This window comes from Talpa europaea (genome assembly GCF_964194135.1).
Source record: "Talpa europaea genome assembly, chromosome: 6".
Lineage (NCBI taxonomy): Eukaryota > Metazoa > Chordata > Mammalia > Eulipotyphla > Talpidae > Talpa > Talpa europaea.
In genome coordinates this window covers 87,011,346-87,033,380 of record NC_140072.1, presented here as the reverse complement: position 1 = coordinate 87,033,380, position 22,035 = coordinate 87,011,346, and the positions used below count along the sequence as shown (strand labels likewise).

The following is a 22,035-nucleotide window of genomic DNA, read 5'->3' as shown; positions in this document are numbered from 1 at the left end:
TAGGCAAGTGGCACTGGCAGTAACAGCCGCTAGATGCAATGACGAAGACGATGAACCTCCTCCTAGCAAGACACCGAGGGAAGGAGGAGGTGTTAGCAAAGGGAAGGCACACGCACACGCACACACACACACACACACACACTCGCGCGTGTCCTTCCCCACAGAGAGAAACCACCTCAAGGGAAAAACGACAAGGGAGCCACGACCCGCCCCGCCTCTGTCCGCGTGCCCGCGTCTGGCAGCGGTCCCCATGCACCTGCTCACCTGTCTATCCGCACAGGGCGACTGGGGGAGGGACGAGGGGTTTCAGGGTGGGTGGGTGGTGAGAGAAGGAGGGCAGGGCAAAAGAGGGGGTGCACCGCGGGCTCCGCCCCCGGAGGCTCCGCGCAGGCGCAGTGATCGCTACCGCAGGCAGGGGGCGGCAACATGGCGGAGTGAGCGGCGGCGTCGGGGCTTCACAACAACAGTGGCGCCCGTAGCAGCGGCAGCAGCAGCGTCAGTGCCGTCGGCCACAGCCGGAGCTTCAGCACCGGCCGGCGCTGTGGCCAGCTGCTCGCGCCCCCGGCTGTTTCGGAGCGGCGGCATCATCCCCGCGGGGGGCGGGCCGGGCCGGACGGACTGGGAGGGAGCGAGACAGGGCAGTGGCGGCGGCAGCAGCCGCACAGCTGCTGGGCGGGCGCTGCCGCTGCCGGGCAGCAGTTAGCGGGCGCCGCCAGCGCCGGGGATACGCCTGAGAATAACCCACCTCCTCCGCCGGGGCGGGCGCCGGAGCGGGCCGGGCTGAGGCGCAGGCGGGGAACGGGCCCGGCGCCGCGGCGCTGGTGGATGCTGGGGCTCCGAGGCGACGGCCGGGGGGCGGGGGCCGAGGCAGGTATAACGGTACCCACGGAGGCAGCGCCGCGGCGCTTCCCTTCTCCCCGGGAGGGGAGCCAATGGCGAGCGAGAAGCCGGGCCCGGGCCCGGGGCTCGAGCCTCAGCCCGTGGGGCTCATCGCCGTCGGGGCCGGAGGCGGAGGCGGCGCGGGCAGCGGGGGCGGCGGGATGGGGGAGCTGAGGGGGGCGTCCGGCTCGGGCTCCGTGGTGCTGCCCGCGGGGATGATTAACCCTTCGGTGCCGATCCGCAACATCCGGATGAAATTCGCAGTGTTGATCGGACTCATACAGGTCGGAGAGGTCAGCAACAGGGATATCGTGGAGACGGTGCTCAACCTGGTAAGGAAAAAGGCGTGTTCTCCATCTGCCTCCCAGCCCCCAGAGCCGCCCTCCCCTCGGCGCACCCCCACCCTCCGCCCCGGGGGTCGCACGCGCGGCGCGGCCCAGGGAGCGCCGAGCGTCCAGCCGGTGTTGCCCGGGGGGTGACCGGCCCGCGCGCTGCCAATGCCACATCACCTCCTTTGCTCGCCTCGGGTCCTCTCCTGCCACCTGAGCGCAGTGCCCAACTCAACCCCGCTTATTATCACTTCTCGTGACTAAGTAGTAAATTATTCCTTGCTGTGCAGGTTTTGGGTAGACTTGAGAGTTTAGTTTAGGAGGTGAGGAGGCCTCCTTTTCTCTGGGGTTCTTTCTCCCACACTCTTGGCGGTGTAGCTCTCTCAGAGGAGGATGAAAGCTTTGCCCCTGGAGTCTAAATTCCCTGGTGCTGCTGAAATGTGAGAAGCGCATTAGCTCCAACTTGAGCAGCTGGGGTGTGATGTTTTCGAATGTGGAGGAAAATGCTGCAGTTTTGCATCTGTCTTTAAATATATTCCGAGTCTATGATGGAGGGTGTTGTGACTGTAAACCCTCCCCCCGCCCTTCTCTTTTTAGGCAGCCTTCCTTTCTTTGTAATGTTGCCGTGAATATGCTGACCTCTTAGTCATATTTTGTGCACACAAGGTGTTAAAATTGTGAGGGCACCAAATCATACAGGTTGGTTTCTATGGTTGCCTTCTGAGAGCGTGGCATGTGGGTAAAGACTAAAGGAAGGGTGTTAAATGCAGCTCTGGGTTTTGGTTTCTTTCATGATAAGAAAGAGTTACTGCAGAACTGTGTATGACTTAATGTTTTGCGCTATCTACACAGATAGGCTAAGAAGCTTTCAAGATGTCAGGGGAAGAAATGGGAATAAGGAGAGGAGAATTATAAATTGCAGATCATTAAGAGTAGTTCCTTGTTGATGCTTTGTAAATGCAGTTTTTGCTGCAGCAAAGCTTTTTAAACAGTTTCTTCTGAAACACTGTGTAGTAAGGTTTAGGTTTTGGAAGGCAAGGCTTTTTAAATAGGAGCAATCAGTTGACTATTGTATTTGGTGTGGAGTCACAAAAATATGCTTGCAAGGAGATTTTATAACACCCAAGCAATCTGAGTTTTCCGCTAAGCAATTAATTTTATTTTATTGGAAAACTGAAAGAAAGATGCAGCCACAGCAGTGTTGCCTTGAGACATGGAATTAGATAATACCTACTGTATGAAATTTACAGAAAAGTTAAAGCTGATTTTCTTTGTGTCAAAGATAGGAGACTGTCTTTGCTTTCTTATATTCATTACTCTTTAAATACAAAATACCTCTTTCTACTTCTGAGTGTCCTTCAAACAAATTACAAAAACTCAATCCAAGTTTTGGGGAATGCATTGCTATCACTGCATTAATGTAACCGAATTATATTCAAAACACCAGTAGAAACATTTTCTTGGGAGTTTTAATTTTAACCAGCTGCAAATACGTCAGTGCTTGCCCCCCCCCATTTTTAAAGAAAAGATATGAAATCTCAAAATATGTTAGCAGTACTGTATATCTGATAATTTTAAAGCACACATTTTACATTTTTTTTCTTTTTCCTAACCAATAGCATTTTTACTTTAGATGCTGTACTGTTGGGTTTTTGACTAAGTATTTGTATGCTTACTTAGTACATTTTAACAGAAGAGGCATAGAGCTCTCACAAGCTCTAAACTGATTTAAATGTAACCAGCTTGGACTCTGCAGCAGTAGTGATGTATACTGGATCAGTTCTTAAACAGATGGGGTTCCGTAGCTATACAATAGGTTAAGAAAGGAAGTGAAATATTTCTTTTGAGATAAAAAAGAAATTTAATTCTTTAGTATAATAAAAATCTAGCATGAAGCTCTCAGTATGCAAACATTATTTTAGAGTTTAACTGAACTGTTAAGTATTATTATAGTATTGAAATGGCATATCCCCACATCCACATAAGATCTTGTAACTGCATTGATTCTTTGGGAATCAAAAAGTTTGGTTTAAAATTTTATTGTTTGTATTTAAGAATTTCATTGATCTTTAAATGGAAACTTGGGGAAAAGAATAAATGACAAAAGGAACTATTTACTATTGTTAATTATATTGATTGTGGAAAACAAGTCGGTCACTTGATAGGTAATGTTTCTTGAGGTCTAAGTTTAATATCTTGTGTATATACTCATGGTCAAAATTTAAGCCGATTCTGAAAAATATTTGGAAATCATAGGAATATACAAAATAATTACTAAGATGTAATTCTATTAATAAGAAAATCAGTATAATCTACTTAGGGTAGTTAGTGATGTATTTAATGTTTGTAGTCTCTAATATTATCTCTAAAATGAGTTTTTTAATTTTAATTTAAAACAGTAAATAAAGAAGTAGGTGGAAATGGTGAACTATCACAGTCCCCTTTTGACAGAAAAGGAACTAATGAAACTTCAAAAAAACTAATTTCTACCTTTATACAGAGCTCTCACCTCTGTCACTTTTGTGAAAATACTTTCTTTTTTCCCCCTGTACATTCTTTCTCTATATGAGACAACTAATACTTGGTTTTTAACGTACTATTTCCAACGTGCCTTGCCCAAGGATTCAAAGTTTTGCAGAGTAAAGTTCAAGCATTTAGTGAAACATAGAATTTCTTCAACATAGCAGTGTTTGTAATTTTCCTGCTTTTGTTTGCTAAGGGCAGAGATTTGTTTCCACTATTCAGGTGGATTGTCAGGTATTTGTTGAACAATCAGCAGTATAGTAAGAAATAAAGTGAATAAATTCCATTGTAGATGGATGTATTTTATATAATGATAATATATTTAACGTAAGACATTTAAATATGGGTGGAATAACATCAGAAAAATGAATGTTAGTTTGTAAATAAGGTTACAAAGGTGAATTGTCAAGGGATTTGCATTGTAGCTTTAAAATTAAACTGATAATCAGTTACAAAATAGACATACTACTTAGTTCATTGCTTCCTTTTAAACACATTAATATATGTTTGTGTTAGGTTTTTTCTTCTTTGCCATAAATGTTATGTAAATAGCATGTGTTCTTTATAACATGGAAGTATCTTTTTTCACTGGTTTCACATAAACATTTTTGGAAAAGATAAAGCATTTGTTTAATGAAAAAATTTGCTCAGTTATTTGAGTATCTGTCATAGGTTGTATAGTTCTCTAGTATTTAATTCAGATTTTCTTCTTGAAATACTGTGTGATATGTCAGTGTATCTTTATTTTAGTAGCAAGTGGTATTTCCTCTGATATTTTTATTTTTTTACATTCTAAGTCACATTCTGTAAATTGTACTGAAGTATAACAAGATACTTTTAAGTGATTTTGTAGGTTAAGTTCTCTTGTATTATGAGTCAGGGTATTTTAGTTAAAAGAAAAATTTTGTTATTCTTCTGTACTTGAATGTGACAGTACTTTTTCTTCCGTGGAGTTTTTTAATTTGCAGTTTGATAATCAGAATAGTTTTTATTTTATATATATTTAGAATTTCACAAATAAAAAGTGTTCTGCTTTAGAACAAAACTTAAACAATCTGCAGTGGCATCTTAGCATCATGGAAGTGTTTAATATTAATAAAAACACATTTATATTAAAAGGTAATTTCCTGCATTTTAATATATGTTAACAGATAGGTCTTTCCAATTAACTTGAATTATATTTTATTCCTGCTATTGAGTATTGAAAATTTAAGAATGCTTATGTAAATATTGTAATTTTTGATATCTTAAGGATTCTGAAGTTTTCCACAGAATATTTAGTCAAGTAATAACACTAAAGCAGATTTTAAATAAGTATTTTATATATTTCCAGTTTTTGGCAAATATTGTTAATTAAAAATATTTCAAGTTTCCTATTCTTTTGCTATACTTTCTCCAAACAATGTAGAGAAATTTATTGGTTCTTGCACACTACTTTGAATCACTGATACAGCTGTTTATAAAGTTTAGTCATACACATTTTGACTTTTTATTTACATTAAATACTGTTCTGTATCAGGTTCATTTTTTGACTATACTACTTATGCTTTATGCACTGTCAGCACATCTCCTTATACAAATATATACCTATCACACTCTAGTACCATAGGTATTTTTATGTTTCTCCTCTATGCTGTAGACTCCATGAGGACTGGAACCTATCTTGTATATATTTTTGTATTTATGTGGTTCTTGATAAGTAAAATGCATGTTGAGTATGCAGGACACCATTATTTGGCAGTAGAGGAACAGTTTCTAACAGTTGGGTCTGCACCTAAAATCCTCAAATAAATTAAGCTCATATAAAGTTAATGTTTTGCTTATTGCTATAACTAAAAATGTGTATTGAATATATACATAATCTATATAGGCATTACTATATACATGAATGCTATTTTACAATGTATTATAAATGAATGTTTCTTGGAATAAGAGTCTGATAAAAATCTATACATTTATGTTTATGTCAAATATGTAAGCACATAAAATAGTGTTATTAATAAATAAGATATCTAGAGTCTATAGGAATATATACTGCACTGAATAGAACTTAAAAAAAGTACTGTTAGCATTTGTCAATGTTACCAGGAATGGTGGACATATCTTGTTCTTTGTTTTTTTATTGTTGCGTAGAAGAATTGGGGCGTGGGCCAGAATTGAGAGGGGCGTGAGAGGATTCACCAGAGACAGAATGGGGAGTAGAACAAGTGGATTTACTGAAATACACTGCTGGGGATCGAACCCAGGCTGAAGTGATGATAGTGCTGAGACTTAGACCCCTAGTCTACCAGGGAGGCCCCTGGACATCTCTTGTTTCTGTTTGTCTGCTTTACATCTCCCCTTTTGGTAATGCTACCTCAGTTTTCCTCTGATGAAACACTCATAAGCCCATTCTTAATTTATTGGTTTACGTGGGTTTAGGTAAGCTGGGCATAATCCACTTATGGCCAGAATCACCCAGTTGGTTCAGGAATGAACATTTAATTCTAGGGGAAATACAGGTTCACTCACAGAACTCAACTTTTACTCTATCTGTTTGAGATGCTTGGACATATAAGTATACTGTAAGTATAGAATAAATAACGTACTTACACTAGAGTTGTGGGTATCTGTATCAAAATTTGACCTGTATCAGAATTTGATGCTGAGAGAAAAATTGTATTTATGATTCTGCTTGAGCACCTAGAATTTTTTGTGCCTGTGGTGATTATCTTTTAACCTTTGAATTCTCACTTATAATACTTATTTTTGTTGTTAGCTTTAAGTCAGTTTAAGTCCGATTTTTGTCACTTGTAAATGGAAATAATCCTCACTAGCATCGTCATTAGTTAACCTCAAATGGGAAATTGTAAGGACCAGCCCTTACTTATTGAAATAGAGTACAAGGCAGAGAGAACTTTGCTTTCCCTTACTAACTCCTTTTAAGGAATTTCAGAGCTGTTTTCTAAATTTTCCTTTGTGTTTTCTTTTTCCATAGAACTACTGAGGCTAGACCTTTTGGGCTACGGAGTATTTCGATCACTTCTTGGGATCTTTGAATGTCTTTTGAGAGAGGAATTAGCTTTGGTTTTTGCTGGCATATTTGAAAGCAGAGAAGAAAATACTGCCTAGGTTAGAGAGGCTTTTTCTGCCCCTAGCAGAGAATCAGAACATCAAGTACCTTGAAGGTTGTAAAGCTCATCTTTATTTATCCCAAGCTAAAATGGTAAGGAAAGATCAGAGTATAAATTAGAACCAGATAAAGTTCTGCTTTACAAGCTTCTTCCAAGCACCTTATGCGTACTGTTCCTAGCCTGACAAAGTTAACAGTCCAATTGTAAAAAGCTTAAAGAATGTGCAATCAGACAACAAGTGATAGAATAGCTGTCTCTCCTCATCCTGCTTATTGTTTTACATTACTTCGTGGAAATCATTGAGTTGAGGGTGAAGGGGATTAGTTTTGTGAAGGGATATTGCTGTGAGATTGAATATTGCTTTGAATTTGAAAACGTGGAAATCTGTATTGATATACTATATCTTGAAAAGATCTATTGCTTTGGTTTCTAATTCAACAGTTCGTGAAAGTATATTAAACAAAAGCTTACTAAGCCTTTAGGGAAACTATTGGGAAACCTCAGGTCTGCTAAGCAAGACCTTTTCCTGAAGCTTCAAGGAAAGGACGTGGAATGTTCAAGCAATGCAGCTGCTAGAAGGACAATCTGAGGCATGGAGGGTAATGAACATGAGAGGTTTTTTTTTTTTTTTTTCCAAGTTCAAATCATTTTTATTTATTTTATTGAAGTAATATTGATTTATTACATGACATAGGTTTCAAGTGTACATCATTGTATATCAACATCTAATTCAGTCCTTCACCAAATAACTTGGTAGACGACTTGGCACACTTCAAGAGAAGAGATATGACTATGTAAAACTTATCTTCCCTAAATATAAATATGAGGTAATAGGGAGATACCATGAAAAGGAGGTGGTTAAAAGTCCTTTTGCCTGATTTATCTTCTCCTCTTTCCCTTCTCGTAATCACTAATTTGGTCTTACAGTCTAAATGTTTACCTTTGCTTTATTTAGTTCATTTGCTTGTTTGATTTTTTTATGTACTTACCACATGGTGTTTTTCTTTCTCTGACTTATTTCTCTGAGCATAACACCCTTTAGGTTCATCTATGTAATTACAATTGGAAGGACCTCATCTTTTTTTTTTTTAATTGCTGAGAAATATTCCAGTTTGGTATATGCCACATCTTCTTTATCCAGTCTGTCAGTGAACACTTAGGCTGGTTCTAATTCTTGGCTAATGTGAATAATTATTCAGTGAACATAGTGGTGCATATATCTCTTCTAATTGTGTTTTCATATTCTTTGTATAAATACTCAGAAGTATGATGACTGGATAATATGGAATTTATATTTTTGATTTTTTGAACAGCCTCCACTCTGTTTTCCATAATGGCTATACCAGTTTACATTCTCACCACCTGTACATGGGGTTTTCTTTTCTCTACATCCTCTCCAACATCCAATATTGGCTATTTCTTCTCTTTTGGATAATAGCCATTCATGTAAGATCATCTGAGATCGTAGTAAAGATGAGTGGTAAAGATGAGTTGGCTGACTAAGGAATTCCAGTGCCAGGACAGGAAGTTCTTACTGCTCTGAATTAGTGAGTGTGATTTGTCTTATGTTCTTTACCCTTATAAATGGAAGTTGTTATTATTACATATGTTCTTGTTTTAACAATGTCTATTAATTATAGGGGCATATATAAATTTATTACGTGGTTATATATATAAAGTGATAAAGTATCATCAAGAAGAATGCACATTTGTCTTGACTAAGAATAATGTTTGTAACACTGAGATTTCAGACTTGTAATTGGATAAATTAAATTGACATTGTCTTTATTCCCCTCATTACTAATCTCCCTTGCCAGCATGAGGTGAGGAGTGCATATTTTTTGTTGTGGTTAACATAATGAGTATTTAAAAATTATGAATATAGCAAGAAATGAATGGTCCATCACTGAACCTGAGCTATCAGTAACAAATATTGATAGTTAAAACTCTGGCCTCATATTGGAGACAGACTGATAGGGTCGTTCATTCTGCTGGAGAAATAAAAAGATGCTCATCTCTGGAGTTAAGATGTTGAAATCTAAGTCTAGATTTGACTGGCAACTGCTACCAAGAAGGCAGAATATATTTGAGAATGTATCACAGAGGAACCTAGAGCCAAAAGATAGGTTACTGATGGTATCTTTGAAGATGCTCAAGTTAATTGTATCCACAGAATTTTTAGTGCATTAGACTAATACCTTTCCTGTTTTGCTTGTTGCATCCCTAAAGATTCCTGAGTAATATTTTAAATTAAATTTAAAAAAGAACCATAGGTGCTAATATTAAATGACATAAATGTTAACTTGGTAGAAGACTTGGCACACTTCAAGAGAGAAGAAATATGACTAATTAATATAAAACTCATCTTCACTAAATACAAATATGAGATAACAGGGAGATACCATGAGAGAGAAGTGGTTAAAAAGAATTATTGTTTCCTAACCATGCTAAAATAATCTTAAATGATGTTATTAGGCATGTAAAATGTTAAGAAGGTTTATGTTAATTTTTTGGTTTTTTGAGCTAAGGAGAAATGACCCTGGAAAAGTATAAGGGTTATATGTTAGTTTCATGCTATAAAATGTTGGCAACACTCTAAATGTTCAACAATAGGAAAAGGATACATTAATGATTTCATATCCATGTTATGGAGTATCATATATAGCCATTACTACTTTATGTGCCTCAGTTTCCTGATATGTAAGAGGGCATATATACCTTATAAGATTATTACACAGAGTAAATGAACTGATATATCTAAAGTGCTCAGTACAAAGCTACATTTATTTAGTACTTACTATTGTTATTTTTATTCTTTTTTTTTTAAGGTTTATTTATTTATACAAGCACTGGGTACAGTCAGAAGCGTGGGAGGCTGAGAGAATTCACGAGAGCCAGAGCAGGGAACAGAACAGGCAGACTGATGAAATACACTACTGAGGGGAGCAGCAGGCATGGCAGGAGAGGTCTGTCGCGCCATGTGGGACCCTCGCTGGTGGCCAGGGATCGAACAGGCGCTGCAGAGGCTGCTGGCAGCTTCACAGCCCAGTGCTCAACCACTGCGCCACGAGGGGAGGCCCTGTTATTTTTATTCTTATTTTGAGCTTGAGGATCATTTGATCATAGAAAAAAAAAATATTACCTAACTAAAACTCTTTTAGCTTGGAGTACCTGAATCTGGTGAATCTGTCAGAGAAGGGATCTCAGCTCAGAGGAGAGATTGTGATACACAGATCATGATCTGATGAAATTTAGGAGGTCTGTTCTGCTGAATCCTGTGTAGTCTTTAACAGGACCTCTGGGTAGTTTCTACAAATTTCCTGTTTTGAGTGAGGAGGATGGAAAACTGGGGAAGGAGTAGGCATGAGGTAATACAAGTTTGCTTGCCTGGAATCTCTTCTATATCTTCCTTCTTTCATAGTGCTAGATTATATGTAGATACCTTCCCTTATATGACTCACTTTCACCTTGTAGATGTGATGGGATATGAGTAGTATTTTAGCTAAAGAAACACCTCCTGGGAATACTAGCTTAAATATTTAAAAGACTACTTGAGTAGCAAGACTAAGGGGCAAGTTAGAGGATTAAAGAACAATTTTGTTATGAGTTGTTTTAGAAAATAATACATCCTGTATTTTTAATAGTGCTTACCTTTTTTTTTTTTTTAAAGATTTTATTTTTTATTTATACAAGAGCCAGGGTACAGACCAGATGCGTGGGAGGGTGAGAGGAGTCACCAGAGACAGAGCGTGGAACAGAACAGGCAGACCGACGAAATACACTGCTGAGGGGAGCCGTGGGCGAGACAGGAGATGTCTGCTGCACTATGTGGTTGCTCCGAGGCCGGCGGGGATCGAACTGGCGCTGCAGAGGCTGCAGACAGCTTCACAGTGCTGCCCTCAACTGCCTGCACCACCAGGGAGGCCCAATAGCTCTTAACTTTTTACAGTGTACTTGTGAAATTGTGCCTGCATTTTCTAGTCTGTGGATCACTCCTTTTTCACATATCATTCCTTTTTTTTTTTTCAAAGATTTATCTATTTATGCATACAAGAACTGGGGTACAGGCCAGAGATGCTGGGGGGTGAGAGGATTCACTAGAGACAGAGTGGGGAACAGAACAGGCAGATCGACCGAAGTACACTGCTGAGGGGAGCAGCGGGCGAGTCAGGAGAGGTCTGCTGCACCATGTGGGTTGCTCCCTGGCTGGCCGGGGATTGAACTGCTGCAGAGGCTACGGATAGCTTCATAGGTTGCGTCTTAACCCCTTGCACCAACAGGGAGACCTGTCATTTCTTTTTTACAGATGTGGAAACTAAGGCTGCATTATTAAACAAAATGTACCAACTTAGAAATTATCTCGAGGCCAGATTTGAGATGGAGGGATGATGCTGGAAGGGAAAGGGCTGGGAAAACTCAGTTGAATCTGTGGTCAGGAATGCTGCCTGTAGAGAACTTGGGACAAGTGTTCACAGGGAATAAAATGAATGCAGAAATAATTTGATGAATTTATACACAAGAATGACTTAATGAGAATTGTATTATGAGCTATTAATTTTTGAGTTTGGGGGAATAATTGGCCATAAAGGTTTTAAAAATGGTAACCAGCTTAGAATTTTAAACCTTTCATTAGATAAAATATGGATACTGTAAATATTAAACTAAATCAGGGTAGTTCTGCGTATTAATATATATTTTATTTGAAAAAAATCAACTTGTTATATTAACATTCATTCTGTTTTTTTTTTTTATAGAGGCATGTTATTTATTTATTTGTTTGTTTGTTTGTTTTGTTTATACATGCACTGGGTACAGTCAGAAGCGCGGTAGGGCGAGAGAATTCACCAGAGCCAGAGTGGGGAGCAGAACAGGCAGAAGGACCGAAGTACACTGCTGAGGGGAGCAGCGGGCGGCAGGAGAGGTCTGTGCGCCATGTGGGACCCTCCTCCGGTGGCCGGGGAGCAGCCGGGGATCGAACCGGCGCCGCAGAGGCCGCGGGCAGCTTTGCAACCCAGCGCTCAACCGCTGCGCCACCGGGGAGGCCCTATTAGCATTCATTCTAAGAACCAACATATATTTGCTTGGATAAAGCAAATGAGTTATAGAGGGAATTATGCTAGGAACCAGATAATATGATTTCCAATAATTGTGATTCCTCTTTTAGTTTACTAAAAAACCCAAAAATTGATTAATAGCAAATTTTATGTAAACATAAATGTCTAGATATATTTCTCTTTAATACATACTTTCATTTTCTAAGATAAATAGCCTCCAGCTGATTTAAACATGGTTATTTTATTTTAAAATTAAAAAATAATTCCTGTGTGGTGATTGGCATTTATAGATTTGATTTGCTTTTATAAATATGTTTTTAATATCTTCTCCCACCCCCTCTTGAGTAAATGGTGGCTTACTTAAATTGTATAAGTAATCTATTGTTAAAGTTAAAGGGGCTTGTCTAAGGTTGAAAAGCAGTTTAGTGCACAAGTCAGATTCAAAGCTGTATGTTCCATTTCCAGCTTTTTTGCTCTTTACACAATTTCCTTTGATGATGATTCTGATGATGATAGTGATAGTAGCTTACAACTAAAGTCTTGCATGCCAAGCACTATGTTGAATATATGATGTGCTTTATCATTGCATCCTCTTGATATGAATGTAAAATCTTCAGTGAATTAAAAATAGTCATTGTCTTTTTAAATTAAACCAAGTCTGCTGTCTTGTGTTTTCAGTGCTAATTATATAAGCAGTATTTTATTATGAAATGTCTTAGAATTATTTTACTTGATTTGTACTAATCCTCTGTAACTTGATTACCCTTTTGAAGTCCTTGAATTTATATTAAGTATTTAAATTCTTTAACAAATCTTATGAGTCATCAGTGGGAGAATGTTCCCTTATTATATTGACTGTTTCTTGCTAACTGTTACATTTCTCAAGTGATGTTCTTCCATAATTTGTCTTAAAGAACTCATGTTTCAAGAGTAGCTCGATATCCTACTTAACTGACCTCTTCCACGATCCCCCCACCCTTTATGTGCTCTCCCATCTGCAGCCTCTACAGTGCATGTTTGATTTCCGGGCGGCCAGGGAGATACCCACATGGCACGGCAGACCTCTCCTGCCTCACCTGCTGCTACCCTAAGCAGTGTCTTTGGTCTGTCTGCCTGTTCTGCTCCCCACTCTGTCTCTGGTGAATCCTCTCACCCTCCCATGCCTCTGGCCTGTACCCCGGTTCTTGTACAAATAAAAATAAATCTTAAAAAAAAAATTTTGTATGTATCTCAAATTCAGAAATTGCTCCTTCTATTTGAATTACTTATTTACTTGTCATATTACTCTAGAGACTGAGTCTTTTTTTTTATTTTAAATTTTAATATTTTTTACATCATTTTTCATTTTTGCTACATCATTTTTCATTTTTGCACAATGTATGCATTTTTATCTTGGTTATAGTCCCCATTCAATTCCCACCACTCTTGTTTTGATCCTACTCCTTGAGGTCATAGCATTGTCTTGCTCACCTTGGTATCATGAGTACTTAACACAGAATTTGGAATTTTGGCTGCTTTGTGAACTCTGATTGGAACAGAATTTTTTCCCCATGTTTGATAGTGTTTACTTGGTTTGGTCACTTCTGACTTGGGTAAAAATCTTGTCTTTCTAAGCTATTCTGGTTCTTTTAATTTCTGTGTTTGCTGTCGCTTGAACATTTCGGTGTTTTTTTTTTTTTTTTTTTTTTTGAGGAGTGAATAGAGATACATTTAAAAAAAAGTGTTTTCTGGGTATCTGAAGAAGGTAAGGCCTCTTGGTGTCTTCAGATCTGGTGAATAGCCTTACTCTTATCATTTACATAGGAAGGAATGAGAATCAGGCTAAAATCCTCTTGTCTTTTTTTTTTTTAAATATTTATTTATTTATTTAAACAAGCACTGGGTGCAGTCAGAAGCATGGAGGGTGAGAGAATTCACCAGAACCAGAGCTGGGAACTAAACAGGCTGACCAACGAAATACACTGCTGAGGGAAGCAGCGGGTGGGGCAGGAGAGGTCTGCGCGCTATGTGGGACCCTCACCGGAACCGGTGCTGCAGAGGCTGCCGGCGCTGCCCAGCGCTCAATTGCTGTGCCACCAGGGGAGGACCATGATCCTCTTGTCTTTTACAGTCTATTAACACCTATATTACCTGACTCTTAGTTTGGTGCTCTTTTCATTTATCTTAGTGCCTACCATTCTGCCTTCTCTCAGCTTATTTGGGGCTAAAATTTATAATTGAGTCATCCTAACCTAGTTTCTAGGAGTGGTAAGACATTTATTCTTAGTGAATAGCTGAGGAGGGAAAGTATACACAAAAAAGTTTATTTTCAAAATAATCCATTTAGGTGAGCCCTTGCTAGAAGACAGTGAGTTCTCTCCTTAAATCCTTGAATCCCTATGCATGAGTCTAAGGTAACAGAGTAGCATAAGTTGTGGTGTTACCAGATTTCTCAAATCTTTTGTTAGTTTTATTTCTGAATTGCCTGTTCCTTTTTTTCTCTGAAACACTGCAGATAATTTCAGGAGGCAAAACACCATGTTGTTAAATGTAGTAGTTTCACGAAGCTTTAACATTTTACTTGTTATTCTATACTCTATCTAACCAAGAGTTGATATAAGTGCTATCACTGGGAAGTGAATTTCTCCAAATGAATCATTTGATTACTATATAAATTTACTAAAGACTATTTTCCATATACTATATTAATTTAGTTACTAATTACGTTGACAATCATTTTAAAGAATGCTTCACCACAGCAAACTTATTTTCAACAAATAGGCATGTGGATTTCAATAAAGAAAATGAATTTTTAATATTGGTGGTTAATGTGGCTTTAAAAATCAGTAAAAATTTTTTTAGTTTGTTTTTCTCAACATTATTGTTGCTAGGTTTATTTCAAAGCTACCCCAGCTTGTTCAAATCTTTGCCTTTTTAAAAAATTGGGTAAAATATATATAATAAACATATATAATGAACTTTACTAACTTAACCATTTTTAAGTGCACAGTTTAGTGGCAATATGTGCATTAACATTGTTGTATAACTATCAGCACCATCCATTTCCAGAAGTTTTCAACTTCCCAAATTGGAAATCTGTACCCACTAAATAGTAATTCTCCAGACCCCCTCCACCAACCCTCGGCAACTGTTATTTCTACTTTTTGTCTCTATGAATTTGGCTACTGTAGTTATCTCATATATGTATAGAATCACACAGTACTTGTCCTTTTGTGTTTCAGTTATTTTGTTAGGGGGAAATGATTCGGGGCTGCTCTACAACAATTTCTCTTAGCATATACTTTCCTTGAGTAGCAGTTTTTGATTCAATCCAGTCTCCATTGGCAACACAGATAAAGTTCTGTCACTAATTTAAATGCTGTGTTTATAAATCATAACCCACATGTACCAGACTGTTAATAGAACCTAAACAACACAATCTTCAGGACGAAAAAGTAATTTCTATATGACTCAGGTTTTACTTATGTTTCTTGAGTACTGGGTGGGGATGAGAACATGATGATTGTAGATGATAGTAATATTGCTTCAAAAATTTATTTTTCCTCTGTCCCTATGTTAGGGGGAAAACGATGTCCTAAAGCTAATTCCATACAGGCTTTGTGGACTCCACCCCCACCCCAGGCCAAAACCAAAGACACTGGGAACTCCAAATCCCATCACCACCAAAGGGAAGGTGGCTGGGACCTGAGGGTGGGGTTAAGCAGCCAGGTTGGTATAAAGCCAGACACGTGGGCTTTGGAGGGGGTCCCCCATTTTGGCTCTCCGCCAGCTCGCAGCGTCAGGCCAGCTCTGAGAGTGCCTTTAGGTTTCCAGGTCGGCTGATCGGGTAGGACGCATTAAAGACTTTATTTCCCTATTTTCTCCCTGAGTTGTACATTTCCTTATTTCCTTTTCCCTTGTAAATAAACCTTTTATTAACCTTTTGTGTGTGCCTGTAGTGGAGTACAAGTCCCTTTTAAGCGCGTGGGTGAGGACCCACAGCCAGGCAACCCGTTCAATATCGGGGCTGTGCTATAACACCTATAGTGTAACTAGATGCTCTTCATTCTCTTATTCTGAAAGTTGTTTAAAAAATTCAACACCTAGCCTTAGTCCTGTAAAAATCTTCTTTGTTACAAGCATAAAATGAACTATTTTAGACTGTCAAGACAGACTCACCGTGGAGGAGGTGAAGAGACTCAGCAGGCCAAGCTGGAATTCTTTTGAGTAGGCACAAAAAAAAAAAAAAAAAACCACAAAAAAAAAAAAGAGTCCAGGCACACACATGAATCATTTTTCTCTTGTCACATAAGCAATCATTTATAAAGACAGTGGCTACTTTGTTACAGTGATTTAAATTTCTTAAGGAATAGTAACAAGTGATTTTACCCCAGCTTCTCCTTCATTAAAAAAAAAAAACAAAAAAAAACAAACAACTTCCAATTAATTTTTGCTCGTGAGGCAATTAATGCACTTGCATTAAAAATCTTTGTTTAAAAATTAAAAAAAAAAAACCCTTCTATAGGGGTAGGACGGGCCACTAAGCGGGTTTTCTGATCCAGCAGACCTAGAGGAGGAGTGAGTCCTGGAGACCTCAGTGGATTTTGCTGGCTTTTATTGGGATTACCAGGTACACGGTAGTCAGGGGTGCTGGGGGCCGGGAGGCTGGCAGGACTCCCAGCCCCCAGCAAGTCTTCACTCTTTCTGGGCTGGGCTCTCTGGCCTTCTCTCACATTCTCTCTGCTCTTCTCATGGCTCTGCTTCTCTCTCGGCTTCTCTGCTTCTTTCTTGGCTTCTGCTGGCGTCCCCGTGACGCCGCCATTAAAAGCTCAGTCTTAACCCAGGTGAATCCCATCTACCTATGCCCACACCCTACTCCAGGTGCCCGCCATCAGGCCTGCATTTGGGACCACAGGGTTCTGTCATCCATCCTAATGGCGGGAGGGCAGAAAAGCCTGATACCTTTTACCTTAACCTACACCTTCTTATAAAACTTGTCATTACAAGCTTCTAGAGAATATAGGCATATCTGTTAGATCTCATTTTATACAGTATTACAGCATCTGAAGATGATATCTTTAGTTTTAACCTTTTGTTTTTATGTTTTTAAGAACTAGCATGCATGTATAATTTATAACCTTTTTATACCATTCGAAATTATTATTTATATGGCTCATAAAATTAGCTATAAAAATTGTAACATTTTATTAAAATAGAGTTAATAGTTTTCTAAATCTAGAAGAAAATTAAATATTCAATATATTTCTGCTCTGATATAGTTCAGTATCAGGATTATCACGATAGTTTCCCACCCACTTACCCCCCCACCCCCGCAGCTCATCTGGCATTAGGACAGTTCTGTCAGATGTTTCTTCCTCTTCAGGGAAATTCTGTCCCCTCATCCCACCCTGTAGGGTAAGGAAAAATGTCAGGCTTTTCTGCCCTCCCGCCATCAGGATAGATGATGGATCCTTGTGGTCCTGAATGCATGCCTGATGGCGGGTACCTGGAGTAGGGTATGGGTATAGGTAGATGGGATTCACCTGGTCTACGACTGGGCATTTAAGGGCCGCGTCACGGGGACATCAGCAGAAGCCAAGAGAGAAGGTTGGAGAGCCCAGATAGAGTGAAGACCTGCTGGGGCCTGGGAGGCCTGCCAGCCTACCAGCCCCCCAGTGCCCCTGCCTGCTGTGTACCTGGTAATCCCAATAAAAGCCTGCAAAAAACCACTGAGGTCTCGGATTCCTCCTTTACCCGGTCTGCTGGATCAGAAAACCTCCTCAGTGACCATTCCTGCCCTTACACACCCTTTAATTCCTGCCCTTACACACCCTTTAATGGTTTTTCCTTTCTGCAAATCAAATTATAGTTTTTCATTTTACTAGTATTTAAACATGTAAAGAATGTTTCCCCTCCAAAATGTTGGAAACTAAATCAAATATTATATGTAATAATGTGGCAACTATTTATAAATTATTATATTTACTTGTCATTTTTTTTTAAACAGGGTAGGTACATAGGTTTTTACTTATTTATTTTTATTTATTTTTACTATTTATTTATACAAGCACTGGTATAGTCAGAAGCACAGGAGAGTGAGAGAATTCACGAGAGCTAGAGTGGGGAGCAGAACGGGCAGACTGATGAAGTACACTGCTGAGGGGAGCAGCGGGCGGCAGGAGAGGTCTGTGCACCATGCGGGACCCTCGCCTGGCGGCGGGGGATCGAACCGGCGCTGCAGAGGCTGCGGGCAGCTTCGCAACCCAGCGCTCAACCGCTGCATCACCAGGGAGGCCCTACTTGTCATATTTATTTATTTTTTTTCATTTGATAACGTAATATATAATTTTAAAGTCTCCCCAAGTGGGCAACAGATATATACATTTTTTTTAAAATAATAAATTTTATTTTTATATTCCCCCATACAATTGCAAACCCCCCATTCTGACCCCAATCCCTCCCCTCCCGCCCCCCACCCCCCAAAAAGTGTCTCTGGTTCATAGTTTTTTGTTGATTTTGATTTTCACTTTTTTATAGTTATTTATTTTCCTGGTCCCTTATTTAAGTTTTCTAGATTCCTGCTATGAGTGAGACCATCCGGTATTTTTCTTTTTCTTTTTGGTTTATTTCACTGAGCATGATCCCTTCCAGCGCCATCCATGTTGCTGCAAATTGCATGTGTTTATCTTTTTTGAATGCTGAGTAATATTCCATGGTATATATGTACCACATCTTCTTGATCCAGTCATCTATTTTTGGGCACTTGGGCTGTTTCCAAAGCTTAGCTATTGTAAATAGTGCTGCTATAAACATAGGGGTGCAGGTGTTCTTTGGAATTGATGTTTCTGTGTCCTTTGGGTAAATACCTAGGAGTGGAATTGCTGGATCATATGGAAGCTCTATGTTTAGTAGGTCCAGAAATCTCCACACAGCTCTCCATAGTGGTTGGACCAGTTTGCACTCCCACCAACAGTGTAGAAGAGTTCCTTTTTCTCCACAACCTCGCCAACATTTGCTGTTGCTAGTTTTTTTAATATGTGCCATTCTCACTGGTGTAAGATGGTATCTCATGGTAGTTTTGATTTGCATTTCCCTGATTACAAGTGATGTTGAACTACATCAAATTAAAGAGCTTCTGCACAGCAAAAGAGACAATAACAAAAACAAAGAGAAACCCCACCAACTGGGAGAACATTTTTGCACACAACACTAATGATAAAGGACTGATCACAAAAATCTGCAAAGAGCTGATGAGATTCAGCAACAACAAAGAAAATAATCCAGTCAAAAAATGGGCAGAAGAGCTAAAAAGAAACTTCTCTGAAGAGGAAATGCAAATGGCCAACAGGCATATGAAAAAATGTTCAACATCACTTGTCATATTTCTTAAGCTTTCATATTTGGTGGTGTTTCATCCTTCCCAAAGTGAGGTTTTCACATGAGTATCTGTTCCTATGAATAAAATATACTACAGCATGAGTTTTGTGTTTTTCCCTCTGGGTGTTAATCTCTTCACATGTTTGTTTCCTTGTTGTTATTGTTGAAGGGATCACCTGGTAGACAGAGGGTGGTAATTGTATCGGGATGGGATTGTAGGTGAGGTGTTTTAATCATTGATCATATTAAAGTTAGACCCAAATAGAGATGTAACCCATTTCCTTGCTTTCATTAGTACCACACCAATTAGTGTAATGCTAAACTAATTGGTCATAGTTAAACAAGATTGCCTGAATGGTCATGGAATTGTTTGGAACCACTAACACTTCTCATCTGCCCTTGGGATCAAAAACATTCATTTTTAGAATGGTTAACTTACTTGTTTTAGGGGTGAATTGAGTGACTATGAAGACAAGTTTTTCTCTGTGAAAATACTAATTTAAATCCTTTCATAGGAAGTATACATTATAGTCAGATTAGCTGATTTTTTTTATTAATTATATTGTACCTTATAAATTCTAGAAATAATGTTTTAACCTAATTAGTGATCTGTACTCTGACAGGTAAACTAATATATTTTAGTTACCACATGTCATTCAGAATGACAGCTAAACCCTATTACATTGAAAAATTATGCTGCCAATCTCTGAAATAAATTAAAAATGACCTGCTTAGAAAATATGACATAGATATTTACAACAGGGATTTCAGTTCCATGGAAAGAATGGGATTTTAAATCAATATGGTATTGTATTTATATCTTGGGGCCTTAATTTATATTTGTATGTGAAAGGAATAAAGGTATATTAATGGGGAGGTAATTTTTGAGAATAAAACTTGATAATTGGATGTATCCGTACTAATGGCATTTTTGATTATTTGTTGAGAAAGCTACTCTACTAATGTAGATTGGGCCTGAAGAAAAATTAGAGAGCTTATAAAGTTTGGCTTGTAATATGATAGTTGTATATTAATGTTTAATATACATTTACTGAATGATACCATTCTACAGTTGACTTAATTATTTCCAAATTAAATGAATTATTTGAGATGTAGTATTATGTTTTTTTAGTTTGCAGTTTATGTAGTTCAGTTATTCTTGGCTACTTCTTCATGTCTCCCTTACCCTCATGACTTAAAGACCAGTCTATCAGGTCTGAATGTTGTCTAGGTGCCAAGGAAATCATCCAGTAACCCTTTGGGGTTTTCTTTTTCTTTTCTTTTTTATTTATTATTTATACAAGAGCTGGGGTACAGGCCAGATGCATGGGAGGGTGAGAGGATTCACTAGAGACAGAGCAGGGAACAGAACAGGCAGACTGAGGAAATACACTGCTGAGGGGAGCAGCGGGCGAGACAGGAGAGGTCTGTCTGCCATGTGGGTTGCTCCGAGGCTGGTGGAGATCGAACTGGCGCTGCAGAGGCTGTGGACAGCTTCACAGCGCTGCGCTCACCTGCCTGTGCCACCAGGGAGGTCCCCTCTGGGGTTTTCTAGGCTGGCAAATAATCAAAAACTCATCAGCCAGATTGGTAAGAGAAAAACATAAAATAAGTTTAATAATAACATGTATACCTTGTCTGTACATGGGAGAGAGCCGAAAAACTGAATAATATGCTTTCAGTTGCCTTCTTTTTTTTTTTTTAATAGAGGCATGTTTATTTATTTATTTGTTTGTTTTGTTTATACATGCACTGGGTACAGTCAGAAGCACGGGAGGGTGAGAGAATTCACCAGAGCCAGAGCGGGGAGCAGAGCAGGCAGAAGGACCGAAATACACTGCTGAGGGGAGCAGCGGGCGGCAGGAGAGGTCTGCGCGCCATGTGGGACCCTCCTCCGGTGGCTGGGGAGCAGCCGGGGATCGAACCGGTGCCGCAGAGGCTGCAGGCAGCTTCGCAACCCAGCGCTCAACCGCTGCGCCACCGGGGAGGCCCTCAGTTGCCTTCTTAAACAGCTCAGGTAGGACAGGATTCTGTGGGGGTAAGAAGGGAAAGGTGAGGTCGGGAACTTACCAGGGAAGCCACAGTGAGCAAATGTACACTAGTCAGGCAAAAATAGTTCTGCCTTCTTCATTGAAAAGAATTAAGAAGGCTTAAGTCTTCCTGGTACAGTGAGGGAGATACCCTTTCAGAGAAAAAAATTAACATGTAAATGTCTTTTTCAAAGACAACTGTTGCTTGGCCTTCTGAGCTCCTCCAATGAAATGAACCTCGTGTCCAAAGGCTGTGTTTTGGTGTGGTGGATTTTTGCTCCCCTATATACTCATTTTATTGTAACTCCATATTTGAACACCCATTCTTTTTATTAAACACAGATTTATTAGATGCTCAGTATATATAGTGCTAGGAATTGAGAATATAAGAAAATAGCATCCAGGAGTTTGTAGTTCTGTAGGGGGTGATAAATGTGTAATGTGGGGGTGAAAAATACTTGATGAAATGTGTAAATTCTCTGATAGAAATAAAGTAGAGTGTAGTGGGCTACACTGAAGGGAGAACTCTACCAAGGATGTCAAGGGAAGCTTTCAGAAAGATGATCACACTTAAGTTTTGAAAGATGGATGGATGCATCTAGAACTGTGTAGTCATAGTGGCACTAGCCACATGTGACTAGTAAGCACTTAAAATGTTCTTTTAAGCATAAAATGCATACTTGATTCTGAAGGCTTGTTATAAAATGGAAAATAACTTGTCAATAATTTGCAAATACTGATTACAGGTCAG

At 39.3% G+C, this 22,035-nt stretch overlaps 1 protein-coding gene across 3 annotated transcripts in view; it reads left to right on the top strand.

Annotated features, from left to right (window-relative positions):
- Window positions 1–932: 932 nt before the first annotated feature.
- The window catches only part of NBEA (neurobeachin), a gene marked incomplete at both ends in the record, with an annotated part of 593,662 nt that continues 572,559 nt past the window's right edge, over window positions 933–22,035 (top strand). For all 3 annotated transcript variants that reach the window (XM_084235096.1, XM_084235095.1, XM_084235094.1), the window contains one exon: window positions 933–1,211. In XM_084235096.1, coding sequence (XP_084091222.1) covers window positions 933–1,211 — 279 coding nt within the window. The remainder of the gene's footprint in view (window positions 1,212–22,035) is intronic.